At 46.9% G+C, this 16,492-nt stretch overlaps 1 protein-coding gene across 1 annotated transcript; it reads left to right on the top strand.

The window, feature by feature from the left end:
* The first annotated feature begins 2,729 nt into the window (after positions 1–2,729).
* LOC118245632 (transmembrane protein 182-like) lies at positions 2,730–16,191 on the top strand. Its single transcript, XM_035542005.1, has 5 exons — positions 2,730–2,882; positions 5,247–5,364; positions 6,803–6,901; positions 9,069–9,206; positions 15,962–16,191. Exons 1-5 carry the CDS (start codon positions 2,730–2,732, stop codon positions 16,189–16,191), a joined length of 738 nt encoding a protein of 245 aa, XP_035397898.1.
* Positions 16,192–16,492: the final 301 nt, after the last annotated feature.

Here is a 16,492-nt window from a genome sequence, read left to right as displayed (position 1 = left end):
TGAGTCCTGGCCACAGTGTCTGGCTCTTCGGTAGCCCCTGCAGGGGTGAGGGGCCGGCAGCTCCTGGGCTGGTTGGACACAATGGGGTTGATGTCTAAGAAAAAATAAAAATCAAGCTGAGCAGAAAGCAATGCTGTGAGAACAAAGCCCCATTGGCACTGCACAGCACACAGGAATGGGGGCAGGGGGCTGCATTAGGGGGCTGCGACCAGCCTGGGCATCCCCACCGCGTTCTCTGGAGCAGCTGCACCATCCCGTGCTCGTACCCCAGCTGTACCTGCCCATGCCCCAGGAAGGGTTTTGGAGTTTTTCAGATCCCAGAGGTGAGGAGCACGTGCGTGGGGGGGAGCCGAACAGGAAGGGGAGCTCGCTGGAGGGGCGTTCTGACCTTGCAAACTCAATTCCTATTCCACAGCCTAAGAATTTGGAAAATGTTTGGCTGGGCACAAAACGGCCCACAAGGAGCCAAGGCTGGGCAGCAGCAACGCTCTGCCTCAGCCACGCAGGGTTTTGCTGCCAATGGGACTGAGAATTGCTAAGGACACCTTCCAAATGGCAAACAGCGCTAACTTGCAAATACGCATTAGCATAAATGCAGCACTGCCAAATACAGCTGACTAAAAAGCACACACATAAATGTAGAAGTGTGCATTAATCCCTTTTTTTAAATGCACAAGTGCCCACTTTGCATTTTAATTTTATGAGATTGCACTGCAAAATGCAAAAAAGTCCTTGCTTCTGGTGTGCAAACCTTGCCTGCACTGAGCTCTCCAGGTGTTGCCAGAGCTTCCCCACCGGTCATGTCCAGCCTTGAGCTACAGACCTCAAGGATAGGCGGCAACCAATTCAACCAAAAAACTCAATAGTTTGCTTGAAAAAAAAAAAAAAAAAGATGCTTAAGAAGGGCTGAGACACACCATATACTTTCACTTCCCTGAAGACGGCCCTTGAGCTGCAGTTCTCCCGTCCATTTGAAGGCCACGCAATGATCCCTTTCCCTGCTGAGAACAGCATTCAGCCCTGCTGCGGGGATTTTTGTTCCACTACCTTAAATGTCAGAAAGCATTTTTCCATTTTAGTGACCAACCAAGACATAAATTCAGTCCGTGAGGGCGTCTGCAGGTTGTCTCAGACCTGCTCACCCACCGTCTGCCCCACCATGCCCAGCAGCAGCACTTTCTGCCTGTCTTGCACATCTGCCCTGGTAAGCCCATACCTGGCCCACCCTTTCCTTCTCCGGTTGTCTTCTGGGCAGGGACCTGTTTTCTGGAATGTATCGGCTGCCTTGTGTGCTCGCATGGTGAGGTTAAACAAAGACCAGCTCTTCCACTGGGACGGCGAGGAAGAGAGACCTGCGGTATTATTTAAAACTGCCCCAACCTGCAATATGTAAGAAAGAACAATGCAAAGGATACAATCAATTATTACAGTTTAGAGTCTATTGTACTCATTGAACAGCGAGCATATTCATCAGTCCATATGCACCAGCAGTTGGCTAGAAGTGTAGTCAACATTTCATCCAGCTCTCTCCAGTTTCCCTAAGCAGTGGGCAGTTTCTCTGCTATACCCGTATGTGCGCAGCTAACTTTAACTATTACATTGATTTGGAAATTAATTTGGCAATGCAAAATCTGTTAGGTCGAGGAAGTCAACATCTTCCTTTAACCTCCTTTTAGACCAGGTCACGACTTAGGCTAAGGTTAGAAAATCAGAACCCAAATTTTCAGCGTAATTTAGATTTCCTCCGCCAGACTCCTGGCATGCCACATGAATATAGTTATTGCCCTACAGAAATTACAATTTTCCTGGTCTGGCATCCTGTTCCTGGCAGTGATCTACAGCAGATGCTCCAGCAGAAGACAAAAACGTTAGGGACCAAATGGCAATGAAATTCCGTGCAGGATTGTCCTCCATCCCCATGAGACACTGCTTCCAGAGCGGGGCTGGGCGGTGGGAGGGGAACAAACACCACACTATGTCCATTTCCAGTGGCAGGAGAGAGATCCCTGTGCTACAAGCATGTAGTAAGGCTCTTCAGCTACACTGGTAGGTATACCTGAGCTAAATGCTCCGTGTCTAGCTGGATGTGGACCTGTCTGATATAACTGTGTGTGCAGGGGAGGATTGCACCACTCCCTGGAGCACCAAGAGGGTCACCGATATTTTAATGCCCTCCCTTGGACCCCTGGGGTTACTTTGTGCGAAAGCAGCATCAGCGTTTGGTTCAGAGGCAGGAGCCTGTTCCAGAAGTGCACTTCAGTACTGTGCTCTGGGGACACCCCTGAAGACACCTCGTGGTGAGGGCTGTGGGAACAGAGGAATGGTAAAAATCTGCGGGCTCAGATCTGCTGCTGCAGCGCATGGCCTCCCTGCTAAGTTCATGCACAAGCCGGGCTTAAGCTCTCCAGTTTCCTGGGTACTTCTGCATAACAAGTGCTTGTGACCTCTGGACGCTGCCTACCATGCTGAAATGAACAGCCATGTGTTTATTTGGAAATCTTCCTGCTCTGCCTCAATAGCTATTTGTCATGTTTCTTTAATGCCACAGCTGTTTGGCTACGCCAGGTCATCTGCTTTTATTAGTCCCTTTCCCACCAGCCCCTGAAACTCACACCGGCCACCAGAAGATCCGTATCTGTCCCCCAGAATAGCACGTCTCTCCGTCCTCTTCTTTCAGGGAACGGGAAACTCCAGCATTTCCCTTTTTTCCCCCCAAATTCCGCTCTGCCATGAAGGCTGGCATCGCGGGGCTGGCTGCGGGCATCCTGGGCGGCACTGGCGTGCTGCTCTTCCTCGTTGCCTTCGGGACGGATTACTGGCTGCTGGCTTCAGAGACCTGCGGGATGGTCCCCGATGGAAACAGCACGCTCCAGCCCGGCGAGGTAAAGCCTGACACCGTGTCTTACTGGGGAGGAGAAATACTCATTTAAATAATATGCTCTGAAAATGTTGAAAGGCGACAGAGCTACTTTCAATTCAGGCGCTGGCAGTTTTAGATGTGATAATATTTATGCTTATTTAAAGTGACCTGTTCATGTAAAAAGTCAGCCTGAGCAAACTTGAAAATTGTGACTGAAGTAAAAATGTCTAGGAAACATTAGAACGGTGCTTCTGTATTCTGACAGATACGAATGTTAGGGAATGAAAGGCGAAAATGTAAGAGCTTTACTTGTTGACAGCATTTGCCTCAAAAGACAAAAGATTTCTCCTGATATTTGCCATTGAAAGATTTCTACCCGTAGTTTGCTCATTTAAAACCAGTACATATTTTAAAGTGTAGAACTTGGCAATCATTTACATCTGAAGTGATAGGACTGCAGTACAGACAGAAAACAACAGCGAGCATCAGGGGCAGCGCAGAGCAGACACGGATTCCTGCCCATCTAACACGAAGAGGCCTGTTTATTGTAAAATTAAGATTTCTATAGGACTTCTGTTAGCAGGAAACACAATTTTTAGATGACAATTTTGAATGGTTCCTATTTTTATGACAGGTGTTTTAGTGCTAAGTGCTCTTATCACATGTTCATGGATCCTTTTTAACGTGTGATCTTAGCCGCACTTGCTATTCTCTGACTGCTTGAGGAAGTAACAGCCAGCCCAGTTCCCTGAGCCATCTACTCTTCAAAAATATTTTTGTGCTGATCAATGCGCGGCTTCAATTAAAAAATGACAGGAAGGTCCTTGTTTTTTGCAGTCTTTCTGTTACTTCAAAGTTCAATCCAATTAGGTTTGATTTTTTTTTCTGGTGTGGTGAGTCACGCTGGGTAAACATCATGATGCCAGCAAGAAATACTTCCTTTCATTTCAGAATCCCATAATCAAATGTAGGACACTGTTCACTTGAGTCATGTTTCCAAATGACTTTCTCTAGTGAAAAAAAAAAATTGATAGAAGAAACTGCCGGCAGAAGACGCTGTCTTTTCTTTTTAAAGCAGCTTGATAGAGCCCCAGAGAAGGCAGGGCCATGGCTGAAGGGGCCGAAGGAGTGCAGCTCTGGTTTTGCATGCTTAGGAAATGGCAACGTTAATTGTTTCAGATTTTTGTTTGTGCTGCTGTCTGTCAGAGTGGAGAGGCCAGAGATGGCACGGTGCACTGCCCAACCATGTCAGACCTGTGAGTTACGCTCCTGGCTGTGTGTTAGTTTGCCTGTCACTGAGGCTGGGAAACTGCAGAAGCACCAGGAAGAGATAGGCGCTGCTCTTGTTCTTTCCTCTGAGCTATTTTATTTCTATTTCAGACACTCTTTTCATGACTTCTAGTTCAGGTACCAATTGTGTAAATGGGCTGTGTTTTTACCTTACCTGTCCTTTCCCAAACTGGCAAATGCTGTTCCTTAAGGATAAGGACGGCTGTGAGTACCTGCCAAGCTGCAGTTAAACCTGCACCAAGTCAGCAGCATGCCAGATGATGAACTATGAGGTCTGTATAGAGGGTATTTTATCCTGAAAATAAAAGGAGAATGTTTTTTGGTAGCTAGTCTTTGACTCAACACTGCAATATCCTCCCTTCTGGAAAGACCTAAACCTTGCACTCGCAAATCTGGGCTGTGAATTGCGGTAGAGTCACCAAAAAAGCAGTATTTGTCAGCATCCCTACCCGGGTCCATGAGAAGACTGGTGAGGGCAAAGAGTAATTCCTGTCTCACGTAAGGTTAGCATAACTTCTGCCAGGCTCAGCAGCGGGACAGGAAGAAGAAAACCTTGGCATGGTGAGTAGAGGCTCAGTGGGGGTGTTAGCACTGGGCTGCCTTCTGGGCTTGGGCGAGACCTCACGTGGATCCTGCAGAGTGCTAGGACATCTGACCTGTTGCATTGGGTCACCCCTAGAATTGCTTACCTGGTAATCCACAACAGCAATAGCACTTACCTAGGGGAATTAGCTAAGAAGTAGAATACCCCCAGAACGCTCTGCCCCTGACATACCTTCCAGCTCTGGCAGTCAGTGCTTTAAAGATATTAGAGAAAGCAGAAGATGATTTATGAAGATTTGAGGGAGCTTTGCCATCAGAATGGCCACAGTGATGGCACTCACTTTGAGGGACTAAGAAGGTCCTTCATTCTGTAGCTACGATATGGCAGAAAGCCGAGGGCAGCAGCTGTTCCCTGACCCCTCCAAAACCAACTCAAACAACAGCAAATCAAAGCCCCACCAAACAATGGAAGCAAACCATCCAAGCTAAAACACACACTTTCCACCTTTGCTGTGATCATCCCCACATCAGCTCAGGCTTTCGTTCCCCACAGGCTGAAACGCCGACCGAGGCCAGGAAGGAGATCCTCACTTTCCACCACGAGGGCTTCTTCTGGCGGTGCTGGTTCTTCGGCGAGGGCCAGCCGGAGACCATCTGGACCTTCTGGTACAGTGAGTACCTGCAGCCTGCCCCGACGCCACCGCTCCGAGATTGGTTTCGTTTTTCGTTCTCATCACCCCTCTGTCAGGAGCTAACTTGGGTCACTCTTTCTGGGCTCTTTTTTCGACTTGGATTTTGCTGTCGGAGGGCTGTTCGCAGTCACTTAGGAACCCCTTGGTGCCAATTAAAATATCACCTATGAAGTCTTACGCGGTGGTGACCTCCACCAGCAAGGACAGCTCTCCCCGTGCCCCTTGATGTCTGTGTCCAGCTCAGGCCTGCTGACGGTGCCTGTCGGGCCCGTAGTGCTGCTCTGCAATCCGTGCTTTGGCCTCCTGGTGCTGAGCATTCCCACCTCCACACACACACGTGGCCTCCTGGGTGCTCCGGGCCTCCAGCAGCAGGGGCCAGGGTGAGCCCTAACCTGCGGGCTGGTGCTCTTGGGCACACAAGACCTCTGTTGGAAGATCTCACCTGTTTTGCCTTTTAAGGCCCTGTTTTGCTTTTTAAGGTCGGTTCCCTCAATCAGGTTATTCCCCGGTGATTAAAGTTTCAGATGACTTTGCTGTCCCTCAGTCCCTGACCTCCGATTCGTGTAAAATCTTGTAGGAAGAGTTACTGCCACTGTTCACCAGAACAACGTGGGATTTTTCTCACAGAAATTTTTTGATAGGAAAAAAAAAGAAGCTGGCGAGAGGGAGTTTGCTATCTAATTACATTATACAGAAATACATTATATAATATAATGTTACCTGAAGTAAAATGACTCTTCCTGATAACTGGCAAATTTGTATTACTTCTTTAGGTATTTATTATAATAGGATTGATCATGGTAAATTAATTTGCTGCTCTCATAGATGTAATAATTAATTCAATAGGTATTCCATAGTCAATTTAGCATGAACTAATGTCCACCTATTATAAAGTGTTCCTTTGAGCTGGAGAACATATTTAAATAAGTGGCCAACCATTAATTAATTCATTTAACATTCATTCTATTACCGTTAATCACGATAAGCCTCAGTGGTATTAATATTGATGGGGCACGTCCATTCTAATTGTGCTTTCCTCTCACCAACTGGAGGTCTTGTAAGGGGGCTTGCTCTAGCACCCAAACCCCTTCGCCCCTTCCAGGAGGGAAATAGCAAGAGGAATACTGACATTAATTTGAGTTGCTCCATCTTTTGTGATTTATGTCCACCTCAGACTGATGTTATGAAGATATGAGGTTGTGGGGGTGGCAGTCTCAGATCCTGTTACATCTCCCCTCTCTCATCACTCTTCTCTTTTCTTCTGTCTAGCCACAATTTTGCATCCTTCTTTACTCCCCAGCCTTCATGCATGTTGTGCGTGTTTTCCAGAACAGGGCATTCCAATCCAAATTATGGCATATAGTATAACTATGATTTTGCATGAAATCAAAGCAAACCTTTTCTTGTTCTCTTGCAGCCAGCCAAGCGCACCCCAAGCACTGCATGCACGGCTACCTGTTCCCCATGCCTGTCACTCTGGGACCTTTCCCCCATCCCTCCTACGACACGACCGCAGGTGGGTTTCCCCCCTTGTCCCAGCAGCGGGGCCGGGAAGGATGGGGTGTGCCATGCTGCTGTCCCCTTCTGCAGAGCTGTGCGGCCGAGCACAGCCAGGACTTTTGGGCATCTCCCTACAAAGTGGCCTCATGTGGCCCCGAAGCGTTCCCAGGGCCTGGCTTCCCGGGGGAGCTCCCGTGTTGATTCACTGCAAGACAAAATAAACAAATGCTGGAAAAATCAGTTAAAGACCGAATTGTCAAAAGATCCATGCAAGTGGCTGGCTTATTTTTAATACACCAAATATGACACAGTTGGAGAGCTCTCCTTTCAACTGGTTCCCTTTTTATTTATGTTTCTCTGTATTTTCAGAGTTCTTTAATGAATCAGCTGCTGTTAGGAATTTTAATTTGCTAAATTGGTGGCAGCAGCTAGAATTAATTTCATGATCTTTTTTGAAATGAATTGATTTCTTTAAATAGTGTGCATCACTCTGCATTGCCTCTGGGGATCCGGGGCAGGCATACTGCACAAACAAACATCTTGACCTTTTCCTTAGCCTTTAGCAGTACCTTTTTATTTTTTTTTTATTTTTTTATGAGGAATTAATTAAAAAAAATATATTTGTCAGTAGGAGCATGTGAAGGAGAGCAGCTAGTTTCTTTTGCTGTGCCGTGTCGGATCCCTGCCTCGGGGAACAAGCCGTGATGTAGAACGGATGCGAGTGGTGGTGAAAGGAGTAGCCCGTTGCAGGTTGTGTATGGCAAGCACGCAGGTTATCACTGGCTTATTTTTTCTGCTTAGGAGAGAGTGGTATGACGTCCAGCTTCTGAATGATCTCAATGATAAACACACTGATTTTTCCATACTAAATAAAGGGCCATTGAGCCATCTGTCGCTGCCTGTCAGCCTGCACTCGGCAGCCCTTTGCAGCTGCCTCCCGAAATGCCTTTTGGGGACGGCCCTGGGATGGGCTCAGTGCCGAGGCTGCTGTGGCCATGCTGCCGAATTGGCCTCAGTGCTGTCACCCCTGGGGAGGCAGGGATGTGTCGGCACTGAGAAGGGGATATCATGACATAGAGATGAGGATGTGTCAGCATGGAGATGGGGATGCCTCGGCACGAGATGGGGATATCGTGACATAGAGATGGGGATGTCTCAATACCCATGTTTAGGACAGCTGGAGCTGCACCAACCCCACTGCAAAGCATCTGGAAATCTGAGGGGAGCAGGCACTTCTGCTGTACACATTTATTTTATTTCCATCCAGTCTGCACTCAGATGCAAATTATGACAAAACAGGAGGCCGTCCAAGAAGAGGGTCCTCCAGCTATTACCTGCTCCAGAGATAATTTTGCCTTATCTGCATCCTCTTAGGCTCCCTGAGAGAAATGGGTGACGGGAGGTTAAACATTAAAATGAATTCTGTGGTTTTGGAGAGTTCAAGATACTTATCTCTCCCTAAGTGGCTCTCCTGACAAAATGGTTTAAAATGAGCAAAACGCATCTTCTCTGTATCATTTTTCTTTCAAGTGTGAGTCATTTCAGCATTGCCCATTTGCTCACACTCAGCTCAAATCTCTCTAACTCATACTTCTGAGAAACAAAAGGCAGAGAGAGGCAGTGGTCTGAGAGGACCAGATAAATTGGGGAACTGGGAGAGGGTATTGGAGAGTTTCTGCCTGAGGACCCCCACCTTTGGCCAAAACTTGGCCACTCCCTTGTCCCATCTGAAGTGACAGGGACATGACGGCTGCAAGCTTGCCTGGCTCTGGCTGGCATGGTTGTGTGAAGTCACAGCAAAAATCCCCAAATCCTGGGGACAAAAAGGCAAAAGGCAGTCGCTCTCATGCCCTGTTCGCTGGCTGGGAGTCAAGCAAGGCCACAAAGTGGGACAACGACAAGCTCCTGTTTTCACTGCAGTCCTGCTCTGCAGTCAACAACAATTGACTTTACTTTAAACCAGGATCCCGGCACCTTCTGTAAGTGTAAGTTAAAATGGAACATAGATATAATCGGATTCCATCTCTCCAAATTTTGCTATTTCCTTTCCTTTCTTGCCCAGCCCTTCCATCCCCACAGGTACATCTAAGGACCGTGTCCTATGCTCTCACAAGCTCTGTGACATGGTTTCCTTGCAAACCTTTTCCCCCTTTTCCTCTGACTCTCTCTTTTTGGCTGCACAGTGTACAGAGGCTTCTGGACAGCGTTCATCATGCTGGCTGTGGCTGGCGGCCTGGTGGGAGGCCTGCTGCTGGTGTGTGGCGTGCCCTTCGTCAGCGCCAAGTCCTACAAAGTCGGCGGTGGGTTCCTGCTGGCCTCGGGTAAGCTCTCAAGCAGCAGTAATCAGATACACGGGGCAGGAATGCAGTGGCCGTGGCCCGCGGTGTGCAAGGGGATGGGGAGGCACCCAGGGGTGGGGTGGTGCTGGGGAGGGATGGGGGCTCTGATGGAAGCAGCACTGACTTGGAATAAATGATCTCCCCCTTCCTCATGTAGAGAAAAAATGTCTGTGCTCAGCAAAATGTTAGAAAGAAGGTCTTTAGTCCTAAGGAGTTTGGGAATTGGGCAACAAATTTTATTCTTCTTTATCCTTCTGTGCAATCCAGAGAGCCTTTTATTTTAGTAAAGCCTGTAGCTGCAACAACCCTGGGCACTGATTAGCCCCGCTCTGCTCCTGTCAGTGTGTCTTCATATATTGGGAGCGGCTTCTGTCTTTGCTCTACATCTGGTAGAACTGGAAACCCACCACGCAGGGACAGGCATACCCCGCAACTCAAAACTGGAGGGCTGCTTCAATAAAATCTGAAAAGATAAAGCAGTGTCACAGCAGAAAAATGAATTAAAAAGAGTCATTTATTCATTATTCCCACTATCATTACTAATTATTCCACTGAATTATCACTTGCGTTTTTTCTTTTTCTGTATTTGAGAGGGAATAACTAGCTTAACTAGGAGAAGTACTTGATTTATAACTATGACTCAAACTTGGAAATAGAGCTTTTTTGCAATGCAAGCAGTTAAAGCTTGGAGCTCTGGTAAGTCATGCCAAGTGAAGAGCTTTGTAATGAAGTCAGGCCTTTCTCTGAAATTAATTATGCTTAATTATGGACCCTGCACTAGGTCCTTCTTCCTCGAGCACTGCATCAATCAAACATAAGCTAGGGTCTATGCTCCATTTTGTGTGTGTGTGTGTGCGCCTAAGCTTTTGGGGCCCAAAAACATTCATGACACTATTTGACAAGAGAGGTCCCAAAACTAACCCTGGAGGAACTCCAACAAAATTCGTCCCAATATTGTCATACCCTCCCATTATTACCTTTTGCTCTTTTTTCCCTGTTATTTACCTCCCTACCCGTTTTATAGGTCCTTTCCTAATCTCCATCTTCTCCGGATGTACTAATAATCAACCATGTGACAGCAGCTGAGCTGCTTGTTAAAATGGAGCTAGATGACATCTATCTATTTGTCTAAAAAATCTGGAAGGCACTAAATCAACATGGCCCTACCTGCCTCTGCTAATTCGCTTTGCATTTTGTCCAATTTCCCATTTGCCTCCAGGTCGTCAGTTATTGAAATAAGGCTGGCAAGCCTGTGGGTATCTGCTTATCTCTCTCTTATATGATTTAATAAATGCTTGGTTGGGTATAATTTTTTTCCAAAGGTAAATTTTATATGGTTTTACACACATGAATTTCATTTGGGAATGCAAGATGCTCTCAGACTGCTGTTGGGTACCGATGCCTTCCACTGGCAACTTGAGACTGGGGCCAAGCACCTGAATTCTCTCTGAGGGGAGACACTGCCTACCTCAGTTAATTCCCTGCTTCGCCAAAATCCACAGCTTTCGTTGGAAAAACGGAGGATGGTCACGTTCTGACACAGCCAGATAAATATAATATCACACAGAGAAGCGTGTTGAGTAAAGTTGAAACACCATATTCAATTTTTTTTTCTTTGTTTTTGCTCTTTATTTCACTACTTCTGGATTAAAAGGCTGGGACATAGAATTCGGTGTTTTTTAGAAAAGCTGATTATGCATCACCTAAACCTTTTGGTGTTAGACAGAGATGCTGCTGTTTAAATAGAAGTTTGTATCAGTTTCAACCTGAATAGCAACCATTATTAACTGTCATTAAAAGGAAGAAGCTCAGCTGAAAGAGTCTTACTGTTACATTTTCGATCTAAACAAAAGAGGAATGAAATATTATTTCAACATTTTCAGCATAGTTTGCTTACAGTTTCAGCTGATCGCTGTGTTTTTGGATCCTGAACTCAAACTTCTGCATCCTGCTTGATGCTGACATCCCGATGGACACAGGATGCCTCCCTCAGGGGTTATTTTCTCCCCATCCCTTCTAAAGCTATTTTGTGTAACTGTTCTCAGCGGCAGGAGCAATGGATTTAACACAGCATCAACTCCCTTGCCGTGCCTTTCCTTCAGGTAGCAGGATGTGAGCGATGATGCAGCAGAAATTGCATATTGTCTTCTAATCGCGGCCTGCAGGTCGGTGCTAATTAACCTCCCCTGCAGAAATGATCTCTCCTCGAGGAGGTGTGAAATCTGTGATGCACAGAGCGGGAACACGCTGTGGCCCTGGGACAGCAAGACCAGCACCAAATCCATGGGGTGCTGGCCCCTCGGGACGTCCCGTGGCCCAGCCCTGCCCTGTCCTCAACCTCCCTCTGCGCAGGCAGCTTTAAAACCATCATGAATCATTGTAAAGCAATGAGGTGCTGGACACTGAAAGGCTCTAAAGGTTCTGTAAGCTGCCTGGACATGGTCCTGGGCAACCTGCTCTAGGTGCCCCTGCTTGACCTGGGGTTGGACCCAGAGGTCCCTGCCCACCTCGGCCATTTGGGGACTCTGTGAAAGGTGCTGCAACCTGTTCTGGTAACCTCTCTATCATCTTGAGGGTCTTAGTGTGCCCCTCCAGGCAGAAGGATATCAACAGATTAAGGTGCAGATTTTTATTGTCCAGTTAGGTTTCCTTGGGTCTTCTCTCCGAGATGCCTTCTGCTTGCTGTGTATTCAGAAGACAAACCTGACAGTCTGCCAGCTCGGTGGTGATGTTTCTGAGAGGTCACTCAGAAGACTGGAGTCATCCCCCTTGGTTCCTCTGCTGGACAACTCAGGAAATACAGCCAGGTCCCTCTGACATCCACCGATACCTGCATTGGTACCTCGGTGAGCCTTTATCCCTGCCAGCCTGCTCCCAAGAGCGCCTGAGATGCCTGAGCAAACAGCCAGCATGTCGCTTTCCTGCTTTTTTTTTTTTTTTCCTTCTCAAACTCAGCCTCAGTGCTTGCAGGGGGAAGGCAGACACTGTCTGCTGACTAATTTCCACTTGTTTCGATAGTCGGATGACAATATGATTATCATCACAGTGTCACCGAGAGGGCTGGGTGAACGCTGCATCGCACCTTCTGGGAGCTGTGTTGAAAGTCCTGAGATGATTTCGCTCGTGCTCCTTCATTTCTATTTCCTTTGGGCATTTTAGCAGCCAAGCTTAGAAGCGAGAAAACACTTCATCCAGCCCTGGGGCTGCTACTGAACCTGCAGTGCTGCTGTGCGATGTTCAGACTGGTATAGCAGCAGGTTTAAGTGAAGAAAATGACACAAGATCAAGCTGTTGGCTTGCCCAGGACTGAGGAGCCTCTTCTGGAGGGAGGAATTGTCCTGCTGCGTCCTGCATGATGTTAAACAACGCAGACAGGAGTCGTTACCAGCTATCCTTGCACTGGGCAGCACAAATACCTGGTTAAATGTGCACTCTTCCTCCAGCCACTGTGCTCCCTATGCTGGCTCTCCAGCATCCCCACCTGCGTGGCACCGTCACTGTACCAGCGGGATGCTGTGGCTGTGGGGCATCTCCACACATCTCCATTGGATTTTACGCCAAAATTCCTCCTCCCACATCATTTTGGCAAGTCTCAGGCTCTGCATGTACAGCAGAAGCTGACAGCTGGGGAAAGGCAGCTGAAGGTCACCCCTCCGTTCCCTTATTATGAGCATCCGAAGAGGTGACCGGTGAGAAAGGCGAACGAGTCGCTGACGGTCAAAGTTCATTTTTCTTGTAATTAGCAGATTACATGAAAGTTCAGGAGCTTCCACAGAATAAGAGTTAAAGATTGAGTTCACTCACCTGTCGCTACAATTAACAGCTATAAAGGCGTCACAGGGATAAAAAGGGAGAGAAAGCAGAAGGCAGACTCCAATTTACCCACAATTAAGGTGCAGCTCTCCTGGGAGTGGGGGGAGTGCCGGGGGTTTGTGTGCTCGCGGTTAGCTCCTGGATGGAGGAGATTTAACACCCCACTTCAATTTTCCCACAATTAGCCCCTCCCCAGAAGATGCCATTGACCTCATCAGCTTGGAGACTGAGTTCCACAGTTAATTTTTTCTGTTCCTGCCTAATGAATGGTGCCAAAGAGGGATGCTGGGTTCACTTCTTGGCAGAGCAGTACAGAAAAAAGCTTTTTTTTTCAGCTTGCGGACCAAGGCCACAAGAATTCTGTCTCCGTATATATGCAGCCACTTGGGGCCAGTGGGATACGAAGATGTCTTTCTGCTACGGCTTCAACAAAGAGCATCCAGAAGGAGGTGGCTTTTGATTTCCTTTTCTCGCCGTGGAGGCTGTGTAAATGAGTCCCAGGGACTCCTTGCCACCCCAATGTAATTATTTTAGGGAAGAAATTGCTTACTCTGCATTTTCTTGTCATTTTACTGGAGTGTGAAAGCGTTCTTAATTTAGGTGTGGAGGCTGTGGCCATGCCATCACCTCCAGCACTTGTTTATTGATACACACACCGCTCCTCTTGGGCTCCCCAGGAGCAGCACAGGGGCAGGTAGGTTTTGGTCTGCTTTCCCCAGTAAATGAGCCTCAGGCAATCTGAAATGTCCTGGGACAATTCAACACACAAAAAAAAACCAAAAAAACAAACCAAACAAACAAACAAAAAAAACCCAACCCTTTTTATTTAAAGAAAAATAGAAAAACTCTGGAAAAAAACACCACTGTACCCATGTCCTCTGTCCCTCTGGGACTACTTTTATATTTGTGTCTCTTATGGTAGGTATTATAAGCTAATGAAATATAAATTGATCTTTAAAAGAGCACTTTTCAAGGTTCAGTTGCTATCTAATTAATTTAATTTTAAATTACATCAGTAATAAAGACTTAATTGCCTTCTTATCAATATATTGTATTTTGTAAAGAACATGTGACTATTTAAACATTCAATCATTTTCTTATAGAAGAATAATTGGTATTTTAAGCATACAACTATCATACTAAGTGTAAAATATTTATTTGTGCACGTAATTTCAAGTGGTATCACAATCTCAATGAACATGCAAATGTTACAGCAGCTGCTGTTTAACTCCTAGCCTGCCTTTCTCCTGGCTCCTAACTCCTAGCTCCTAACTCCTAGCATGCGGACTTGCCTGTGGAAGGGAGAATGGTCTGAGGCAGCACAACGTGGTGATGTGAAGTGTGTTCATACAGTTACACACATTTTTCACTATTAAGGTTCAATTCTCAGTCCCAGGGTGCAGAAGACAGTTTAATAAATATGACAGTTTGGGATGGGTAGCTTCAACTTCTATATAACACCTAGTGAGGATTGAGAAACATTTTGGACCCTTCACATAAGTCTCATTCTAGGCTACAAGAGGTGAAGCAGGGTTTTAAAGCAGCAAATGTGCTTATATCCCTTGTGAGCAGGAACACAGCTCAGCGCTGATGTGTGTCCTCCGAGCGAGGGCTCGGTAAGCTCCATTGCTAAGCAGATAGATCAATGTCAAGCCATACCCGCAGCCTGTGCCTAGCATGGAAGCTGGATTTTGCAGTGCATAAGCTGCCAGGAAGCATAATTAAATATACCACAAGCTACCTTTGGTTAAAATTTGCAAGGGGAGAAATGAAATCCAGCAGAAGCCAAAATGCATCAGCAGAACTGTGTGGTGACTTGTCAACTACATTGATTCTGAACTGTTCACCTCACTTCTACTACGAAAATACCATAATCTGTGATGTATGTCTTTCATACCTGTATGCACATGTGTGTGTGTATGTATGTGGAACCATTTAAACGTAGTAAGCTTCTAGCTGTGAAGTGGCAAGACCAGATATTACTGAAGTAGCTTCAGATCTGTCATCACACTGCCACTATTTAGTGTTAATGCATGCTGACTTTTAAATGCACTATATGTATTCTTTAATGTGATGCACTAAATAATACTGGGACCATGCTAGGTTTTGTTATCTGTTTCGTGCAGAGACCCACCGCTCTGAGATATGGGGAAGGAGGTTCCTATAGGGTCACCTAACACAAGAATCCACTTCACCCCGCACGGGTCTGGGAGGTGCCTGCACTCCACTTCAGATGTGGCCGCACTCTTCCTGTGAAGGCTGCCCTTGTGAGGCCTTCTGTGTGGATGAGTATGGAAATATGAGCTGCTCGGCCTGATGGAGAGCTGCTGTTTGGGTCACAGGCACCTCACAAGACCTGGGAGGCCCCTCATGAGCTCCAAGGGAGTTGCTGACTTTGAAGTCACAGCTCAGCCTGGAGCGTGTCCTCAGTCCTTCACCCCCTGGCTCTAAGGAGGGCTAATAAGGTCTCACGTGCCAGTGTTGGGCCATAAAAGTTTATACAGCCTCATGATATGAGCTGTTTGATATTGTTATTTAGTAGTCCAGCTGAGGTTGATGTATCATGGCCACTTGGACGTGAAGGGGGACTCCTGCAAGCTGGGCCAGCCACCTAGGTGTCCATGGGGCTCTGTTTGCCCCCATGCTGGGGGATAGTGCAGTGCGTTCAGAGCCAGCAGGACCTGTCCCCGTGGCTTTGTGTTTCACATTTCAAATTTCAAATGTTTGTGGAAAAGGGATCTGACGTTGGAAGGCAGATTTTTCCTCTCTAAAGGGAAAACCCAACAAGGAATGGCATTCTGCAACACCGACCTTTAATGCAAAGGGCCTGCAAGAATAGAGGGGAACCTGTTGCAGTCCTTCCTTGCTTTTCTGTATCTCATACGCTGGTTGTAATCAGAGAATAACTTTGTCTGTCTTTCCAGGATGCTTATTTCTCCTGCTCATTTTCCTCTTCGTGATGTGGAAGGAGTTTGTGGCTGATTTTCAGAAGTACATTCTCCTGGAGAGGAGTGAAAAGTGCCTGGAGGAAGCGCCCGTGCACGTGTACTACGGCTGGTCCTTCATGTTCGCTGCCGCAGGGGTGCCCCTGGTGCTGCTCTCCGGACTCCTCTTCTTTCTGGTCGGCAGAGACATTATGAAGTCCCTGGAGTAAGAAAATGGGCAGTGCTGGGCAAGCCTCAGAGAAAATTGGTGATGCTCCTTGTAATGAAATGTTCACAAGTTTTTGAGGACTCGGTCATTTTTGTAGCTATAATTGTCGGCGTAGGTGCATGATTAAAGTCACTGGTGCGTGGAGGCAGGGGTGGAGCACTGAGCATGCAGGTGCTCTCAGTGCTAAACCACTATTATGTTCTGGAGAAATTTAGACGTATCCATGGACTGTGCAGCACTTTTAGGTCAGAGGAACAGCCTTCACTGTGCCAGGCAGCTACCACGACCCATCCGTATTCAGC

Source organism: Cygnus atratus, chromosome 13, assembly GCF_013377495.2.
Source record: "Cygnus atratus isolate AKBS03 ecotype Queensland, Australia chromosome 13, CAtr_DNAZoo_HiC_assembly, whole genome shotgun sequence".
Taxonomy (NCBI): Eukaryota; Metazoa; Chordata; class Aves; order Anseriformes; family Anatidae; genus Cygnus; species Cygnus atratus.
This window is presented reverse-complemented; position numbering and strand designations above follow the sequence as displayed.